Source organism: Caretta caretta, chromosome 10 (assembly GCF_965140235.1).
Source record: "Caretta caretta isolate rCarCar2 chromosome 10, rCarCar1.hap1, whole genome shotgun sequence".
NCBI classification, from domain to species: Eukaryota; Metazoa; Chordata; order Testudines; family Cheloniidae; genus Caretta; species Caretta caretta.
The window spans coordinates 42183903-42205048 of record NC_134215.1 but is presented as its reverse complement, the minus strand read 5'-3'; the positions used below and the strand labels follow the sequence as shown (position 1 = coordinate 42205048).

General features: G+C 40.4%; 1 protein-coding gene across 12 annotated transcripts in view; it reads left to right on the top strand.

Moving 5' to 3' along the window:
• Positions 1-21146, top strand: part of NEO1 (neogenin 1) — a 517036-nt gene that overhangs the window by 443920 nt on the left and 51970 nt on the right. For 9 of the 12 annotated variants that reach the window (XM_048866140.2, XM_048866143.2, XM_048866137.2 and 6 more), the window contains exons 15-20: positions 2074-2268; positions 3059-3154; positions 4396-4619; positions 9851-9989; positions 17231-17338; positions 20786-20980. In XM_048866140.2, the coding sequence (XP_048722097.1) occupies positions 2074-2268; positions 3059-3154; positions 4396-4619; positions 9851-9989; positions 17231-17338; positions 20786-20980 (957 nt within the window). The remainder of the gene's footprint in view (positions 1-2073; positions 2269-3058; positions 3155-4395; positions 4620-9850; positions 9990-17230; positions 17339-20785; positions 20981-21146) is intronic. The other 3 variants (XM_048866141.2, XM_048866139.2, XM_048866136.2) reach the window with 1 other exon arrangement.

The following is a 21146-nucleotide window of genomic DNA, read 5'->3' as shown; positions in this document are numbered from 1 at the left end:
GGTGAGTAAGGATAACCAGTGTGACCTCATCAATGAATGTGAGGCTGTACTTAACTAATCTGCTGACGTTATTTGACGATATATAGCTGCCATGATAGGTAAGGGGAATTCAGTAGGTGCACTATATTTTAGATTTTCAAAAAGTATGTAGCAGGTTCCACATTGGAGACTAATGGCTAAGGTAAAGAGTCACAAACTAGCAGGCAACCTTAGGGAGCTGGAGAAAACACTGCCTTTCCTAGCTCATACAAGAGGTAGCCACAGACAGAAATTTCAGTTTAGAAAGTGGTTATGAATAGAGTCCTTGGATCAGTTTTAATAATCGGTTAATCTTTTTTTGCATTTCTCTTTTTTCTCTTTATCACCTTCCTTTTTATTCCTCCTTTTTTGTTTAAAGCAGCCGTATACTCTGCTCACCTTGGCTTGTGAAAGATTCTCTTGTATAAGACAATATTATGACAGTGTAGTGCCACCATAATGGAGTGGGGTGGCTGTGGCACCTCTGCACCCGTCTGATCTCCAGTTGATGTAATGGCCCCTGTACACTGTTGTGAGAAATTTAGAATGGACTGAGTTTGTACAATTTAATCTCTCATTTTTAGCATTGTATTAATGTAGCTTTTTGCATTTAATAATTGTGAATTTTAATTGACCAGTAATATTAGATGGAGACCATAAGCCCTCTAGGTTAGGCAGGCCAATAGGCATGTTATGAGCTGACATCCTGATCAGTGAAGTTGGTTGAATATTTTCAATAAATAAAGCACAGTTCATTAAGCGAGAAACCCTGCAGGCAGGAGCCAGCAGAACTAGCAGAATTGATTTTTTGTTTGTGTGAACCTAATATTAATCCATCTTATCTTTTATTTGGAATATTTAACATCTGCCACTGCAGGTTCCACTGGATGGAGAAAGTAATGCAAATAAAAAGCAGCTATTTTTCCTTTACTTTCAAGCAATTTAGTTAAAGGTGCAGACATATATATTAAGTTTGTTTAGTTGCTTATATTTCAATTAACAATGGTGGTAAAAGCCCTTCATTAAAATTACTTTGATGCTATTCTTCTGATAGTGCTGTGGAAATCCATCTGAACTCAGCTACACAGTTTTGATCGATTTGATTGGATCCTGATTGGGTGTTTGCTCTGTTCAGACCCTTAATGTGGATTCCACAGGTGCTCATTTCTGATGATGTCTCAGCAGTAAGACTGCATGCAGTGGGCTCATAACTAAACCAGTGAGGTGCTGCAGATTTATAAGAGTATTAAACATCAGCCACATAGTCACAATATGTCTGTGTACTTGCTTTGGTAAATAAAGGGGGCTTATAGATTTAAAGAGGGACTACTAACCTAGAGTCCACTGGACAAATCACAAGTGATTTATGTAGCAAATTTAATAACTTCTTACAGGCAGTTGTTAAAGCTATAAAATTGTCTCCTTAATTCTACAGTAAAGTTATAATCTTTTTGCTGTGTCATCAGTCTGTTGTCATGGAAATACTTTGATGCCAAAAAGTCAGCAATGTGACTGTGCTGCAGTTACATACATAAGAAGAAAATGGTTAGTGAGGATGGAGTGGGGTAAATCCTTTATTTTAAGCAAATTTTGGAAAACTGCAAAGTGGCAAGGAAAATAAACAAAAGCCAGAAAGTTAAATGGATTTGTCTCTGTCGGTAATATTTTGCTCCAGTGTAAAAGTTCTCCTTTAAGAAAAGTACTAGAAGTATGAATTTCTGTATATATTGGAATATAAAAGTCGGTTAATTTTAGTTTACTATATAGAGGGGTTGTTTTTTCTTTCTTTTTTTCTGTTATAACAAGACCTGCCTTTTTGGTAGTTAAAATTACCATATTTGGATTTTCAGTTTTCATTTATCTTTTTACTTTCTGCTGCAATGCACAGATGAATAACTGGAATTTTGTCACTCTTTGCAACCCTTGTTTCTGAGCACTAACAGAGAAAAAATGTAAGTGGGGTTTCCTAAAAATATTAGCGTTGCTCTGTGGCAGCACAAGGGGTTAAGAATACTTGTAAGAATACTTGGTTTGCATTTTTCTTTTTTGTAACAGAAACTCGTGTTCCTGAAGTTCCAAGCTCCCTACATGTTCGTCCACTTGTTACAAGTATTGTAGTGAGCTGGACTCCTCCTGAAAACCAGAACATTGTGGTAAGAGGATATGCTATAGGGTATGGCATTGGCAGTCCTCATGCACAGACTATCAAAGTGGACTACAAACAACGCTATTACACCATTGAGAACTTGGGTGAGGAAAATTCACTAACATTGTTTTCTAAATTTTAATTCTGATTTGTATCGGTATTTTCCAAGTCACAGCTTAAAATAAAAATAAGGAACTGTGTTTTTCAAAGATTCTTCCATTATGAAGTGTAGCATGGCCAGCAGTCACCACCACGGTGCCTCCTGCTGGTCATCTGAGAATTAGCTCAGTTCCAGCCTCGGAGTGCCTCCTGCTGGTGCCTGCTTCTTTCTGATCTCCACCACTTATAGCACTTCAGACCCCGCATCCCTCCTGGACCCCGGTGCCCCTTACCTTGGGGTTCTGCCCCACAGCAATGCCCCCACACTCTGAGTCTCCCCTCCCTGGGGAACCCCAATCCCCTAAGCCCACCTCGCCTCAGTTACCCACTGCCAGTCCTCATCTGGCCCCTTCCCTCAGGGACAAACTGCAGTCTAAAGTGGCCACTCATCATCAGCAAAGGGGTTTGGACATGCTGCCTTTCTAGCCCCAGCTGCCTCCCCACAGCCCTAGTACCTCAGTGTTATCTCAGTTTTGCTCCAGTTAAAGATTTGGTATGAATACAGACATCCTGTTGTATGCGAAGAATTCTTGTACGGTCCGATACACGAAGCATGCTGGAAGACAAAGTCTTAGAGAAAACTCACAGTTCTAGTTTTGCTGCTTATTGGATGCATTTCTCTGTTAACAAGTAAAGCAGTGAGTGAAGTATAGAGAAACTAGAGGCAGGAAATAGAAGTAACAATTTACAATGAGAAATTGCACTAAAACTACATGTGAATTTTTCTTCCATCAGATCCAAGTTCCCACTATGTCATAACTCTGAAAGCATTTAACAATGTTGGTGAAGGAATCCCACTCTATGAGAGTGCAGTGACCAGGCCTCATACAGGTAAAGGGCAATGTTTGCCTTCTTTTAATTTATTGTTTACACATAGCTGAAAATTATAGCCTTGAGTCCCAGAAAGCAATCAAAGACATGAGAAAATGCATAATGCAATAGAGTTTTATTCTCTTATGATATCAGATATTCTCTGTGTCCTAAACTGGTTCACATTATTGCCTTTGTGGTTAACTTCAATTGTTAAGCCAACTATTAAACTACCCAAAACTGTATGTTTGGTTTTGGTTTTAAATTCTAGAGTTTACCCTGCAAAAACTTACAAATGTTCTGATTTCAGTATGTGGCTATAACTGTATAGCGCAGATGATACATGTACAATTTGAAAAATCTGGCCCTAATTTTTTCCTTTTATGGATGTCTCAGAAAAAGTATAGCATTTATCTGTGAAGCTGAGACACTGATTATAATGCATGCATTCTCTGTATGATGTGTTTAGGTCTTGTTTTGCAGTCACTAAATTAAATGAGGCATTAGGATAATGTTTTTCATCTTGTAATAAACTGATAATAAACCTGATATTATCTTGGGCTTTAAGCAGAGTAATCCATTAGCCTCTGAGTTGCTGTTGCCCTGTGTCTCGTTCTGCTTCTTGGCATTGCTAACATTGTGTAGCATTTTGGCCTTGTTTTAAGAGATGATCCATCAGATGTGAACATTGTTGTGAGTTTAATCTTTCTTTTGAAGACCAAGAATTCTGCTAGGTTTTCTAGAGTACCTTGGAGTTTGAATTCCCTGAATCACTATTTCATATAACATATAGATTTTTTTCCCAAAATGCTCTGAAAGATGATAGTTCTCCAGTAATCTTGAATGAAACACTAATTACTTATCCCTAAGAAGTCCATCTTGTTCTTCTCATATCATTGCTTTCTGGAGAAGAAATAAGTGGATGTTTTTGAGGCAAATAAAGCCAAAGGTTTGAACTAGTATCTTATCCTGAAAGTACTTTATACGGTGATTGAGGTTCATAGATGTTAGTATGCTTACGTGATGAAGTGTATAGGATATTTTTATTCATAACCTTTGCATTAAAAGCAATCGGGATGGAATAATTACTTTGCTAGTCTTATGTTCCCTATTAACTCTGGCTTTTCTCTCTTTTTCTCCATTCCTCATCTTTCATTCCATTGTATAACCCTGCATTTCCTTTTTTGTTTTTGTTTACATTAAAATGCCACATTCTCCCTTTTTAATTATAATACACTACTTTTTACCCATCAATCCTCTAGACACTTCCGAAGTTGATTTATTTGTTATTAATGCTCCATACACTCCAGTGCCAGATCCCTCCCCCATGATGCCACCGGTGGGAGTTCAGGCTTCCATTCTGAGCCATGACACCATAAGGATCACTTGGGCAGACAATTCTCTGCCAAAGAATCAGAAGATCACAGATGCTCGCTACTACACGGTCCGCTGGAAAACCAACATTCCTGCAAACACGAAGTACAAGGTACTGGAAGCTGAACAACATCAACACAGTTGGTACAATTTAATGAACACAGATTCAGTGCTCCGTTTAGTGTTAATTGCAATTTGAGGGCTGAGGTATTTGCTGAGCAAGCAGTTTAGATTTGGGTCCAATTGAATTTGACATGAATGGACTCCCATTTACAATAATATCCCTCAGTTTAGTAATCAGTTTAAAGGTTTTTATAAACTTGATCTAACTGGACATTTTGGGGTCTATTTTTCTGACAATAGTTCTGTATAATATGGAGTGTTATATGTGAGTAGATAGAAGAATAATCTCCTTTTTGGGGTGAAGGTAGGGGGAGGAAGACACTTGCAGGATTAATTTCCTCTGCTGGACTTTGGATGCTAAAGAATATAGACTTTGTATTCTTCATTTGGCCTTGGCATAAACTGCTTGCGTGAAGGACGTGGGCTCACCTTTGTGGGGCCAGTAGCACAGTAACACTGTGTATGCTACTACTGGGTTCTCTTCAAACAGTAGTGATGGGAATCTAAATTAATGGGGTGAGTCAAACTGAAAGATATTTACCCTACTTCATGTAAAAGGAAAAAGACAAGCCTTTCGGGTCATACTAAGTTGATGATAAAAACTATTTTTATGGCGGTGATTGTGTAAAAATGTATAACTATTCCATTATGGCATTCCCTGCTTCTCAGATTTTTCTGCATATACCATACCAAAGGCAGCTGATTTCAAGACTTCTTTGGACTAACAGTTTCTTGAAGGCCTGAAAATGCTGACTGTACATTGCAAGATAGAAATGAGCCTCAAAGGAAATGGTTATTACATTTGCCAGTTAATGGAGCTTCTTTTATGCTCCTTTACAGAGCAATCTTATTACAAACCACAAATATGATATTGATATGAAAAGATACATGGTTTCTGTGTTACGCCTCTAAAGGCAAGTATTATTTATGAATCCACATTCCTGAGTCATGTGCACTGGGCATCTCGGGAGCCATTTATACAGTGCTTGTAGGTTCATGAGTTAAGACCCTATTGAAGATAGCTCACGAAAGCTTATGCTCAAATAAATTTGTTAGTCTCTAAGGTGCCACAAGTCCTCCTTTTCTTTTTGCAGTACTATATTAATTGCTCCCATAATGCTCTGTGCTGGTGACCAGATGACTCAGGAGCATGGATTCATAAGTAATTGACCAAACATAATACATAATAATGAAATAAAATTGTTCAAAATTCCTCAATGCAAAGTGTTTGCCTCAGAACACATAAGCATTAGACCCATTTGGGTTGCCATCGTCATCTATCCCAGAGCATTAACAGTCTGTGCACTGTTTGTTTTTTCTCTGCTTCAGCCACGTATTCTTTACTGTTTTATGGAGAAGTAACAACTACTAATTTTCAGCCCAAAGGGACTCTTGAGCAGTCCTGTCAGCCAGATCCTTGGTAGTCTTAATGAATATGAATTGATGAATGTGCATTGTTGCCAAGCCCATTTCCAGTGACCTTATTATTAAGTGAACATATTAGGGGCTATCAGTCTCAGTGGAGTTCTCATAGGTTCTCTGTCAGACTAATTGCCACTGACCAACCAAGTATTGAAGATATCTGATTTGGAAGTCTGACCCGCTGGATGCAGTGTTTGCATGGCACTTCCATTTCACAATTTCTGGCTGAGGAGGTTCAGAATTCTGACAAGCTTCTAAGGAAAAACATACCTTGTCCCTTATCAAAGTAACCCTGTGCAGTTCATCCCATTAGGAATCAGAAGCTGTCTTCCGAATCTGCAGTTTCAGAAGAATTTTCTTATTATGCCAAGTTCCACAATAGTGTCTGCCCACGGAAGGTCATTAAGTGTAATTTTGTTGTCTCAGCACATCTCATGTGTTCAGCTCTAAGTCAATGATAGATTCTTCCCTTATACATCTCAAGATGGGATTCCAAGAAGTTGTGTAGATCCCATACCGCTGATCCCTTTTCAGGAAGGAGCTAGGACATCCATCAGTTAGGTGGCAGTGCCTATGTCTTAGGTGACCCCAGCATGCAAATCAAGATGATATATAAAGCTTTTTCCTACTGTTATGGAGAATAGCTTTTAGGCCTCCAGTAGATCCATCACCAGATCTGTTCCTATTTCTGAGTACCTTTAATGACTCACATTACGGATTTGCAATTACCTCAATCCTGATGCCTCCAGTGCTGCAGATGTTCAAGCCAGTGTGTCACCCATCAGTGTTTCACCCATTGCAGCTAACTGCATGTTGATACAGTCCATTCATAACTTGCTGCTTTTGATTCCCCCTCATATGCTGAAATTGTAGAAAATATTTAGAACAAGATGAGTTTGTAAACCTTGAATAGGAGTTCTGTGATTACAAATCCAGGAACCCTCTTTTTCCGAGTTTTTATGTAAGGTAACTATGAAGAGCTTTGTGGCACTAGAACAGATAGGAAGTATCTCCTGAAGCTGAAGTATTCTACCTGCTGCCAACCAAGAGGCTGCATTGGTTTGACATGTCAGAGAGCATTTTTCAAATTTTCTTTGCTGATTGAATGCAGTTGTCCTACACACAAAGTGCATTCATCAGATGGTGGGTTCCAAATAAGTAAATCACTTATTTCTGGAGTTTAGATCTTTTAGAAACCTATAGAAGGAAAATAAATTTTATCCTGCAAAAATCTATCATATATAATTATAGTACTAGTTAAGCAATATTTAGTATCATGGGATATCACTGCCACCTTCTTAAAACAGTAAATGAAACAAAACAGTAAATGAAATTGAAAGTATATCAGGCCACTCCAGTTTGTCTCCTTGGCCTTGTATTGTGTGAAAGGGCATTCAATGAAACTGAAAGGCAGGCACCAAATTTAAAATAAACAGAAGAAAATTCTTCTTTACACAGTGCACAATTAACCTGTAAAACTCATACCTGCCAGGTGTGACTGAGGCCAAGAGCTTAATAGGATTCAAAAAAGAATTAAACATATATATGAATAAAGAAGAATATCCATGTTTACTCTGGCGAGGGGGGAAAAGTATAAAGTTTATTAACCCTGCTGTTTCAGGGTATGACTTGCCTTATGGGGGAAGATTATTACCTAATTGTCCAGATCAGAGTGTCTTGTTCCTCTGAAGCATCTTGCACTTGCTACTGTCAGAGGTTAGATACTGGGCTAGATGGATCATGGATATGATCCTCTATGGCACTTACTGTGTAAAGCTGATGAAAACCACTTTTGAATATGTGGTTTCATATTAGCTGAAGTACTACCAATGGAGGATTGCTTATTTTTTTAAGTGGCAGTCAGTAAACAATTACAAGGGACTATTAACCTCTAGGTTGCAATAACTGCTCCACCCAAGATTAAATTTTCTTAAAAGTAGGTTGCTTTGCCTATGCATCTAATATTTCTTGGTAAGACTGATTAAAATTGAAATTTCTGACAGTCATTTCCCCTGTCTTTATTCTTTCTCTCCTTCATACTTAGGGCCCTATCAAATTCATGGTCCATTTTGGTCAATTTCATGGACATAGGATTTTAAAAATCATAAATGTCATGATTTCAGCTATTTAAATCTGAAATTTCAGAATGTAGGGGTCCTGACCCCAAAAGAAGTTGTTGTGGGGTAGCAAGGTTATTGTGGGGGGCTTGGGGTACTGCCACCCTTACTTCTGCACTGCTGCTACGGGCGGCCCTGCCTTCAGAGCTGGGCAGCTGAAAAGCGGCAGCTGCTGGCTGGGAGCCCAGCTCTGACGGCAGAGCCACCTCAAGCATCAGTGCGGAAATAAGGATGGCATGGTATGGTATTGCCACCCTTACTTCTGCGCTGCTGCCTGCAGAACTGGGCCCTCAGTCAGCAGCTGCCACTCTCCAGGCGCCCAGCTCTGAAAGCAGTGCAGAAGTAAAGGTGGCTATGCCACGACCACCTTAAAATAACCTTGTGACCCCCATGCAACTCCCTTCTGGGTCAGGACCCCCAATTTGAGAAACGCTGGCCTCCCCTGTGAAATCTGTATCGTATAGGATAAAAACACACAAAAGACCAGATTTCGTGGTCTGTGGCGCGTTTTTCATGGCCATGAATTTGGTAGGGCCCTATTCATACTGATCCTGATGAAACCGAACTAGTCAAATCCAAAAATAGCTTTTCATTTCTTTGAACATTCAAAGCACTCTATGTGACTCCAAGTTTCATTTGGCAAATAGAAATTTTCTTGATCTTTTACTGGGATAATTTTAAAAGGTTTCATTGTACACTTTACATCAGAAATGTGAGTGTTATTGCCTTTACACTTCTATGTCCTTTTCATTAGAATGGTATTCTCTCAGTATTTTCAAGGAATGTGACTTAATAGATAATCTTTACCTTTAGTAAAAGAAACATTATCTCTAAGTAAAATTTTCTGAAGGTAGCAATTATTAATGGATATATATTCACATTGTCCAGTTTTGAAGTTGCCAGTCATTTCATTCTGCTTTTAGATTAGCAGTAGATCCAAATAAGGAACCAGGTATATTTATGTATGCATCAGGTATACTATTTTTACTCAAGCCACGTACAGTACATACTGGACAGTTTAGCCCAAAGGCAGAAATGGTAACTAAATGAGTCATATTTCTGATTACCTGTGCCGGAGGCTATGTGTGATTTAGGAAAGTCTGTCCACAGATGGTCCTCCTTTCTGCAAACCAACATATAGGTATAGAAAATTTTTGTCCCCCCAGACAAAAAAAATTTTTTTTTGTCCCCCAGACTCTCAGAGAACCAACATTTTCAGCTAGTTTTTGAACTCTTTAGATTTTATCTTAGAATCCTAACATAACTTTTGAAAAATACTCAAATTGCAAGATGGATTTTTAATTTTAGCTTCCCTTTATCATTCTTTCCCATGGTTAGTTCATTTAATGGAACACTGTAAATTAAACACCACCAGTAGACAGCTAAAAGTCTTGCTGCATAACAAGTGTGTCCTAGACCTTATGCATTTACATTTATGGTTGACTAGTATTGAATGCTCTTGCTGATTATGAAAGGAACTTCTCGTTTCAGATAGAGTAAATGATTAATGAATTTGCATGGTAGAGCAAAAAAGAATATTGAGAGAATTAATGGCTATGGTTTTCAAGTGTTGGTGATGTTATAATAATGCTTTAGGCACTTACCTTAGACAATAGTATTTGAGACTTTGTAAATGATGTTTTTCGCTTCAGAAGTTCTTTATACTTTGTGTTTCTTTCAGACTGCAAACACAACCACCTTGAGCTATTTAGTGACCAGTTTAAAACCAAACACCTTGTATGAGTTCTCTGTGATGGTGACTAAAGGTCGAAGATCAAGTACTTGGAGTATGACAGCTCATGGGACTACCTTTGAATTAGGTATTCACTTGTGTCTTTCTGGAACTGTTCACCATTTCAACGAGATGAATAAAGTCAGTTCTACCCCAATGCTGACTTAAAATGGCAGTCCTCTGCTGTTGCTGATATGGGATTTGGGGGTGGGGGAGAGGGCAGAGTGGGGGCAATCCTGATATTAATATTCTTTGAAAGTCAATGAAGTGGAGATTACATAAAAGAGAGAATTGTGATCAAATTACAGAAAATAAATGGATAAAATGATCCGCAGTTAATGAATGAGAAAGAAGAGGGAGACATATGTTTCAAATATCTGAGAAATCATATCTAAATAGCAGCTACTGAGAAAAATCTTGTAATTAATAATGAAAATTTGCTAAAATTCATTAATTATAGGACAAAAATGAGATGAGACAAACTATTCTGAGAACTTTGGTGAATAGAAATGTAGTCATCAAAATCAGCCCTAAATTCGTCATCTCCTCGTGAATTGCCTAGGCAGCTACCAGAACTATAGGAGCTGTAAACTGTGCTTACAAACTACAGAACTGTTGATAGTGTTACAGCTGCTGGTAGAAGCTCATGCCTAATGAGTATCTGTAGGTTGCAGAACCCCTCTGCCCCAGACCTGTCCCCCAGTATCTTATTTTTCACCTGCAAGATTGGTCAAAGAGCGGGGAGCATTCACTTTCTTTGTTAGCATCCAGCTATCTTCACTTTAGCTTAAATTTAGCTTTCTTAGAATCATAGAACCATAGGGTCAGAAGGGACCACCAGGCTCATCCAAGACAGAAGGTTATCCAGCCTCTTTTTGAAAACCTCCAGTGAAGGAGATTCCACGATTTTCCTTGCCAGTCTGTTCCATTGTCCTACTGTTCATACAGTTAGGAAGTTTTTCCTGAGATTTAATCTAAATCTGCTATTCTTATTATATTTACTTTTTGGTTTATTTTAATTGTAAATACAAATAAGCCCCTGTCCAAATAGCCTTAAGGCCTTGATATCTATTAAAAAATGACATTAAAAATATGTAAAAACAAAGCGCACAAAGAGCCAGTCCAGTCTGCACAATACCATAAAGAAAGAGTGAAACCATTCACTTTGTTTAGATTTAAAGTAAAATTTTCAAAAACATCCATGTTGCTTTTGAAAATGTTATTCTTTTTTGTGGGTGTGGTTGAAATGTATCTTTGTCGTGTTAGACATCTTTGTTAGTATCAGCTTCACAGAAACTATAGTTGACCTAGTACTGAGGGTCTAAATTCTTAAGGGACTTACCTAGCTGACAGAAGCGGCAAGCAGGGCTAGGTCTAGTTATCAGGGTGATGTGTGGTGAGGCCCAAAGCAAGAGCATCTGATAACTTGGTTTTAGTGTAACAATATTAATCTGTCATGAACCATTAGAGTTGGAACCTAGAAGTTGCAGAAAAGTGTAAACACCTTTTAAGTAGAATTTGTATTAAAAATACAAGCAACTGAGATATGAATCAGGGCGAAATGAAGAAAATCACTTCTCTGTCCCTGACTAGTCATCTTTTCATTAGAGATATTCATAGACTTATATAGGAGGAGTCGCCAACTTTCTACTCCTTGTGTTTGTGGAGAAAACCTTGAAAGCATGACCTTAGTGCACCCAAAAGTCTCAAAAAACAGAAGACAAATAAAAAGAACTCCTAATGTATCTTTTCTTTTTTAATGTTCATGATTTAATCCAGTCTCCTGATTTTAGGTGCCTAACTGATGATTTTTGAACAGTTGGGGTTGGCAATGCTGCGTAGGACTTACTCCTCAACTACTACTGAAGAAGGGTTTGGTCTTTTTCAAGTAGTGTCCCTATGGGCGCTGCACTGTAGGAGAGCTTGGATCACTACACTGGTGATCAGAGAACTTTGCTAGTAGTGTCCGTTAGGCCTGCACATGTGCTGTCTCTCTTTGTGTGCTGTCTCTCCAGCTCGCGTTGGTTAACCCCCCTCAGTTCCTTCTCAACCACCCCAACAAGAGATGAAGTCATTAGCAGTCCATTAAGACTATCACTTAATTTTCATACCTATAGTTAGTTGGTCTACTACTAAGAGTTCTAGCTGTAGTCAACTTCTCCTTTCTTATTTTACCCTTGAAAACAAAATAAATACATTAATTTCTTTAAAAAGAAAAGGAGTACTTGTGGCACCTTAGAGACGAACAAACTAAGGTGCCACAAGTACTCCTTTTCTTTTTGCAGATACAGACTAACACGGCTGCTACTCTGAAACCTGTCATTAATTTCTTTCCTGTTCTTTCTCCCCTGTTGTGGATCCTTCCCCCCAAAGGGGTATGCCTGGTTTGTCGACCTCAGAAAGTGCCTCATTTGTAAAGAGACCATCCTGATTACAGACAAGCACTCTCAGTACGTTCACAGGCTCGGGGAAGGCCATACACAACAGAAGTGTGGTCTTTGCCAACAACTCCAGCCAAGATCCTGCAAAGACAGAGAGCTGTGCCAGAACATCATCTTCATGGAGGCAGCTCTCCGACCCCAGTTGCCTGGTAGACATGAGCCTTCCCTACAGCATTCTACATCTAAGGGCTGGGTCAAGGAAACAGGCTGAAGATCCCTCTCATAAATCATCTAAGAAGAGAGTGGGAAGTCCCCACAGTGAGCCCCAAGATAGCTGCAATCAGTCACCATCTCACTCAATATCTTTGGCATCACCGGCATCAAGACTATCTCAGTCCAGCACCTATGGATCACAGAGACCGACAGCAACCAGAACTCCTTGACAGGCCTACAGACCCGATGGACATGGGCACTGAGTCATCAGCCCTGAAGGACAGGGGTAACCAATCTTCTAAAAAGATGCTCCTGGTACTCAAATCCCCATCAACACCACCAACAGCTTGCCTGACACTGGAGCAACTGGTGTGCACAAGATCCCCGACACTACCACCTATGCCAGGACAATCAGTACCAGAAGAATCCCACCATTTCAGAGACCTCCACATGCCAGATGCACCGGAGTCCCCATCTCTCAGTACTGAGACCTTTGCACCAAGCCTCCACCGAGCACGGGAAGTATCCCCGTTGCCATGCCCCTCTGCCCTGTAGTGAGGGGTCAGACAATGAGCCAGAGGAGGTAGTGTTGCAGTACTCCTCCCAAGCTCCATATGGTGCCTACTACCAACAGAGACCCAGGATATACCCACAGATGGCCCCACAAGCACCATCCTGGTATGGACACCCATGGGTGCCACCGCCAAGCTCTGTGCCACCACCATCCCAATGGCCATATTGGGACCCTTGGGTGGTGCACCGCCAGCATGCCTGTCAGTCTTCAAGCCTCGTCATAGAGGAACAGGAAGCTGGTATAGGGGAGGAAGTGACACAGAGGATCATATCCTCTTAATTTTCCTCTTCCACCATCTTTAGCAGACAACTTTTGTCTCTCCCAGGAGCTGGCAAAGAGAGTGGCAGTCATTCTTCAGATACCATTGGAGGAAGTCATGGACACCCACCATCAACTCCTTAACATCCTCTACTCTTCCTCCTCCTCAAGGATTGCCCTCCTAATTAATTAAGCCATTTTAGACCCAGAAAAGACTGTGTGGCAGACCACAGCATCTTTTTGGCACCAACCTGCAAGTAAGTGGACAAAAAATACTATGTCCCCTCTAAGGAATCTGAATTCCTATTCTCCCACCTAACACCCAACTCCATCATGGTGGACGCCGTCAACTTCCACAACCGATCACACTGTCAAGAGCTACTCTCTACGACGGGGATTGGAAGCGCCTTGACCTTTTTGGTAAAAAAATGTATTCCTCAGCCACTGTACAATTCCGTATCGCCAACTACCAGGCCCTCATGGTGAATTATGATTACATAAATTACTCAAAAGTGAATGAATTTATTGAAAAGATGCCAGAAGCACATTGTGACCAAATTTAAGGCTATTATCCAGGAGCGCCAATTAATGGCAAAGACATCGCTGCAATCTGCCCTCGATGTAGCTGACACAGTGGCTGGGTCCATTTTCACAACTGTGGTGATGCAAAGAGTGTCATGACTCCATTTGTCAGGCTTCCTGAAAGAGGCACAGTCCACTGTTGAGGACCTTCCTTTTGAGGGCACGAAGCTTTTTGCCAAGAACACTGATGCCTCCCTTCACACCCTGAAGGACTCCAGAGCTACCCTCCGGTCACTGGGTATCTATATACGGAACAAAAGAGATGATTTAGTCGCTCATCCCAGTGTAGAACACACGTCTCAGTACCAACCGCAACACCACTATGAGCTGCAAAGGAAGAAAGGAAAATTCCCTAACCACAAACCACCTGGTCCACAATCTTCGTCCCAGCTCTTTACGTCTAAGCACCACTTTTGACGAGCAGGTTAAGGTGCCATTAGACCAATCCCCCTGACTGACACAGCCGACCATGCCCATTTGGCCACTGATTGGCAGCGTTCAACAGCACCTGGGAGCGCATAACATCAGACCAATGGGTCCTAGTGATTGTTCAAACTGGGTACTTCATGCATTTTACCTCCCTACCCCTTCAACAACACCCTTCTCTGTCCCTCTTCAGGGACCCTTTTCACAAGAGTTTACTACAAGAGGTAGATTGTCTGCTATTGTTATGAGCCGTAGAACCAGTACCTCAACATCTATAAGGCAAGGGGTTCTATTCTTGTTATTTTCTAATACCCAAAAGGAAGGGAGTTTGGAGACCCATTCTAGACCTCAGAGCTCTCAATAAGTTTATCATGGCTCAAAAATTCAAGATCACCTTATCAAGGATCATTCCAACACTGGAAAAGGGAGACTGGTTTTCGGCCAATGAAAATGGCCTTTCTCACAGCGATTACCTCGGCCAGGAGGATAGGGGAGATAGCAGCTCTGGTGACACATCCCCACTACATGGTATTTTTTCCAGACAAGGTTACACTCAGGTCCCATCCAAAATTCATCCCTAAGGTAACCTCCCCGTTTCACATGCATCGATTGATTCACCTTCCAATCCTCTACCGCAAGCCTCACCAAGACAACAGGGAAGCTATATTACATGTTCTAGATGTCAGGAGAACCCTGGCCTTCAACCTGGACAGGACAAAGGCCTTCAGGAAGTTCCATAGACTTTTTCTCTCCTTTGTGGAAACATCCTAGTGCTCAGTTACAGATGACAGCACTGTGGAGCTGAAGATGGCATCGGAGGTGGAGTCCCCAGTGATCGCATAATGTTCTGTGGAGGTGTGCCCAAAGGCTATCCAAGTGGGTCTCAAATTTCATCAGATAGTGTTATCAAGTTTGCAGCATGATCCCTCCAGACTCTATTCGTACACACTCCACAAGGTCGATCTCTTCATCCATCTCCTTTTTCAAGAATGTCCCTAGCTCAGAGCTCTGTAGAGCAGCGACATGGGAGTCAGTTCACACTTTCGCAGAACACTATGCGATCACTGGGATTCCATCTCTGATGCCATCTTCGGTTTCACAGTGCTGTCATTTGTAACTGACCCGACTCCGAAGTCCTGACCCTCCAGAAGGGGTACTGCTTGGGAGTGACCTACAGTCGAGCATCCATAGGGACACTATTCAAAGAAAAAGAACTTAATCACCTTGTATGGTAACTGTGGTTCTTCGAGATGTGTCCCCCTGCAGGTGCTCCACAATCCACCCTCCTTCCCTCTACTTCAGAGTTCTTGTCTATGACTCTGTTGTAGAGAAGGAACTGAGGGGCATTAGCTCATGCACACCAGCTATACTTGTGGTGCAGCACAAGGAGAGACGGTGCATGTGCAGGCCCAGTGAACACTGCTACTGAAGTTCTCTGATCAGCCGCGCAGGGACACAAGCACACCTACAGAGGAGCAACCGCAAGGACCCACATCTCGAAGAACCATCGTTACTGCACAAGATGAGTAACTTCTTGTTGTAGTTCAAACACAGGCCTGGAAAACGGAAACCTCTTGAGTTCTAGTCTTGACGGTGTTCCTGGTTTGCTCATCCTAGCCTTATCTAAGGTTGATTCGTGCTTAGCTTAAGTCCATCCGTATTCCGTAGAGCACTTGAACACCTTTGGTGGTTTGTTGAATTGGGGCAGTAATCACTAATCTTTGAGCCTCACTTCCCCCATCTCTACAGTGGGGATAATAATATTTAGTAACCTAACACAGGGGATGACAGGAGGATTAATCACCAGTAGGTAACATACATAAAGCACTTTGAACAGGAAAAGCACTGTGACAACACTAATTAGGACTGTTACTGAATTCAGTTTCCATGGCAGATATAGTTTGCTAAAAATTACATAATTAGAAGTCTGTTTTTTATAGTTATATAGTTCCAAGGCATAGCTGGTTATTCAATTGCACCTTTGGAGACATCGGCTCTATGCATTTCATTGTCATTAATCTGAGCCCCATCTGGGTATTTCAGTTCACAGTAAGATTCTGATGCACACGTTTAAGCCTTTTACGGAGGTAAAAGGCCTGTATCATATCCTCATTTCTGTGCAGGAGGAACGGTGGGGAGAAGACTTCTGCCTCAAGCTACTAAAAAGAAAAAAAGGGCCATGTGTTCATCATATCTGTTTCCAGAGTTCAAATAAACCTCGGTTAGCAGAGAGCAAGAGAGAAAACACCTCAGTTGATGCAGACTTCCTTGCAAGCCATCCAGAAACCTGTAGTCAAAGTGAAGGGTCTCTCAGAGGTTACAATTAAAACCCTCTAGGAGTTTACCATGGTGCTTCAAATGTGTTCATGGTGGAAAATTGCCCTTGCAAGATCTCAGTCCCAGAGCAAACATTTTTCTGTAGAGATAAATTTTATGTATGTAAAAAACAAAATATGGAATGGTGTCTTCTCAGGTTGATGGGATTTCAGGAATGTTAAACTATTGTGATTACCAGTCAGTACTCTCAACTAGTAGCTTTGCTTCTACAAATATATTGTCTGTTTAAAAAAAAAAAAAAAAAGACAAACATTGAAGAGACACGTTGTTTATCTAGTCATGATTCACAGCATCTGTTGGACTGTAGAAATAGATAGCTCCTTAAGGAAAGGAAATATTATGCACCATATGGCATTTGCCATTTTAATGGAGTAAATCATTAAAACGGCTGCCCTAGAATGCTAGATTTACCTTGCGATTAAACATACTGGGTTTCTGTTGCTGGGCACCCATACTTCTGCGGCAAAGCAAGTTTAAAAGGATGCTTATGAGATCATTTACATGCGTTCAGTGAGATCACTTACATGCTTCTAATGAATGTTTGGGGTTTTTTTGCAGTTCCTACGTCTCCACCAAAAGATGTGACTGTGGTGAGCAAAGAGGGAAAACCTAGGACCATAATTGTAAACTGGCAGCCTCCATCTGAAGCCAATGGCAAAATTACAGGTGCCGTTTGTGTGCACTCTCTGAAGTGATTCTGTGTCCTTATTTTTGGTATACTGAGCTTGGGAGGGTAGATGGAAAATATCTAATCAACAGCAGATTAGACACCATAGATAATGCCCTACTCTCCTCTTTGTTAATCACAAACCCATCCAGGATGTTTATCTTGTTATTTATGAATCTTCTCATGTAGCTCAAATTAACTGTTTACTTTTACATCTGCTGGAAATGAGTTAAGTATAAAAAATAAATGCAACTCTGAAGTTTTCAGCCCACTGCTGCTCTGCTCTTTAGAGGCATTGGTATTGCTGATCTCCATTAGAAGTATAGATCATTGTAAAATAGGAGTTTGGATCATGTAAAATTTTCATGAAAGGTTAGATTATCATTTTAAATACTGTAGAAATCACCATCTTCACCGGCTTATGCAATCCTAGTAGCAAACGTTCAGAGAAACACATTTGCAGTTAGACGGTCCCTTAAGTGTTTTGTGCAAGAGACTCTTTGGCCCAATTCTCTAGCATGTTCCTCTGGTACAAAGTGGACTTAGACCCAATTTGTGTAGGTGCTGGAGGATTTCCCTGTGTTCAAGGCAATTCATAAGTGGCCTAGGAGCACAACTGGGTATATCTGTACCCTGGTAGTTCATTGTACCCTGTAGACCATTGGAGCCAGCTGCTCTGGATTGCACGTTGGATCTGCGTGGTTGTTTCTATACCTTTGAACTTCATGCAGACAAAAGAAGGGAAGGGAGAAAATAAAAATCCCCCCAATATTCATAAAATAATGTAGAATTCAATTTTGTAAATGTGGATGAAAATATAGAGGCATGTAAAGATGAACAGCTATATATCCAGAGACAAGGTGGTGAGGTAATAGCTCTTCTTCAGCTCTGTGTAGCTCAAAAGCCTTGTCTCTGTCAGCAACTGAAGTTGGTCCAATAAAAGATATTATCTCACCCACCTTGTCTCTCTACTGTACTAGGGCCAGCGTGGCTACAATAGTGCACACAGCAGAGAATACACACAGATAGAGAGTACATGATGGCGTGGTGTATATAAAGGTTTGTCTTTGAGAAGTGCAACAGCATATCCCCACTTACGGGATCTGCATGTGCTGCTGCTTGGCTCAGGCCCATCTAGAAGAGCCATGCCCTTCTGGGTTGTGCGAGTGCCCCCCCCCCTCATGGATTGGATTGTTCAGCACTGAAGCTGGTTAGCTGCAGGCTTCAGGACTATGTGTGGAGTGCCCTTTGCTTTTTAGCAGCCATTCCAGTTGTCTGGTTCAAAGTTGCTTTTGTAGTTGTTTTGGGTAGATTTGCCATATGTTTGCCTACTTTCGGCTCCCCATCCACCCCACGTCTTCTGTATTGCATAGGCAGGTTATTTAGTTGGTGGTTGGGGTCGAGGGATTGATTCTGTGCTCTGACTGACTCTGACAACAAGGCAGGATTCAAACAGTGTATGATGTATGCCAGTAAAATGTACTTCCTGCCTAGAGCCATAAAAATGGGGAAGCCTAAGGGTGTTGTTTTAGAAACCTTTGGAATGGAGAGTCCAACTGAACAGAACTCTGAGGGAAAGGAAAATTGTAACATCCACTTCAGTAACTTCTTTTAAAAATGTCTTATGTATAATTTGGTCTGATAACGAGTCCTTGGACAGCAAGAAACAAGGGTTGTGTATCTTTTTTGGAAAGATGAGACTCTCCTCTTTGCAATAGTGCAAGTCTTCTGTTTCTAGCTTTCATACTGTACTAGTGGACTTTAAACCTGAACTGGTCTGAGTCTGAAAATCAGCTACTCCATGTTTAATCACTTGCAAATTATGCAGCCATCTCAAATCCATGCCAATAAAATCTTTATACCACCCCACCAAGTGTTCATATAGGTGTATGTGAAAAAGAAGGAGACAAACTTAGATTTTTAATCCAAAATTGTCATGAAAATCCAGGCACAAAAGTCTAAAAATGATGTGTTTGCTCACCTGGATTAAGTAGAATTTTACAAGACTAAGCTTTATTATTGTTTGAATGTGCAGCGATCACAGCAGAATGATTTTAAAATGTTTCGTAATCACACTGTAAAAGGGAATCTGATAAAATTATTGCATTCTGTGAAGCATTACAATTCCCTTTATATGTCAGTCCTATGCCAGTTCCACATTTTACAGGAACATGTGAACAGACTGCCCTCTGGTGGATTGAATAGAAAACAAGATACTAAACAGCTCACAAAGTGAGTACTGGCCTTTCTGTGCACTGAGGGAGACAGGGTCCTGTGGAAAAACTGTATGTGATCATGTCATTAAAGACTGTATCATAATGCATACACACAAGAGGGGTGAATTAAGGTTACACAGGCAACTTTATTTGTAACATTCCCTAATTTCTACTGGATTATTTGCAACCAAAATAATGTTTTTAACATAACTTGAAGTAAATAAACATTAAGAAGTGCAATTTCTGGGTTCTACAGGCCTTTGTTGTACAATATATTGAAAATACCAACCAATTAATTGAGACAAAAAGTAAAGAGAATTGTCTTGAATTGCGTTAATCTCTGGGTTTGACTGCCACTTTACATGCTGCTTAGGGCAGATCATAGCTCCATTGCATGGGATCAGCCCAGGGAATAGAGGTGGGTGCCACCCACCTGCATGGGAGAGGAAGTTACAGCTCTGCAGAGTGTGCAGCCCCTTCCACTCTTCTATCCATGGTACAGGTAGCCCATGCAAGGGACAAAGGAGACATCAGATGTCCCCTTGTGCAGGTGCATAGGGCTATTGATGTTTAGCCCTGTATTTGTCAGTGAGTGCTTATTTGATGATATTGTTTCTCCCATTCACTGTCATTAAATATATATTATAATCATTTTGCCAGTTCATCATGGTGCCATACATACAGTATATTCAATAAAATATTATGTTGATTTAACATATCTTTACAGGCAATATGCAATTGTCTTGAGGTTGACGTTTTTCATTGTTAATATAAACTGAGAGATAGCAAAAAGTTTTAACTACTTATATATTTTTTTTAATTTTAAAGCTATCATTTTTCTCTAAACTGCTAATATTTGAGGAGGGAACATTCTTATAATAGTCCTCAAATTATAATTTTACATTGTTTTCATATGATTGGAAAAGAAGGTGGAAATAATGGAATTCTCTATAACTAAATGTAAGATCATTTTGATATTTTAAGTGGCATTGTTATACTTTATGATATAATACAATGGTTTAAAATTTCCCATGGGATGTGTATCTAATATTTAAATTAATGTTTATATATTGAAACAAAGGAGATTGTGGTTCTCGAAAGCCCCTCGGTGGTTTAAGAGCACCAATTCCATCTAAAGTCAATAGGACTTGTGCTCTGGAGTCATTTAAGGAGCAACAAAAATCCCACCTTTTAGTGCATAAATTTTATCTTATTGGTACCTTTGAACAGGATACATCATTTACTACAGCACAGATGTGAATGCTGAAATACATGATTGGGTCATCGAACCTGTGGTGGGAAACAGATTGACACACCAGATCCAAGAGTTAACCCTTGATACGCCATATTATTTCAAAATCCAGGCCCGCAACTCCAAGGGCATGGGGCCTATGTCGGAGGCAGTACAGTTCAGAACACCCAAAGGTAAAGTCTCATGTATGTTCTCCAGCATTTCCTAAAATACCTTTAGGAAAAGCTACTGGCAGCATCAGTTCTCTATTGGATACGGGCTGCGGAGGAGATGATGAAGTTTGATTAGGGAAGATGTTTTCTCTTCATTTGTCCAGCAGCTCTTGGCTGGAAACAAATG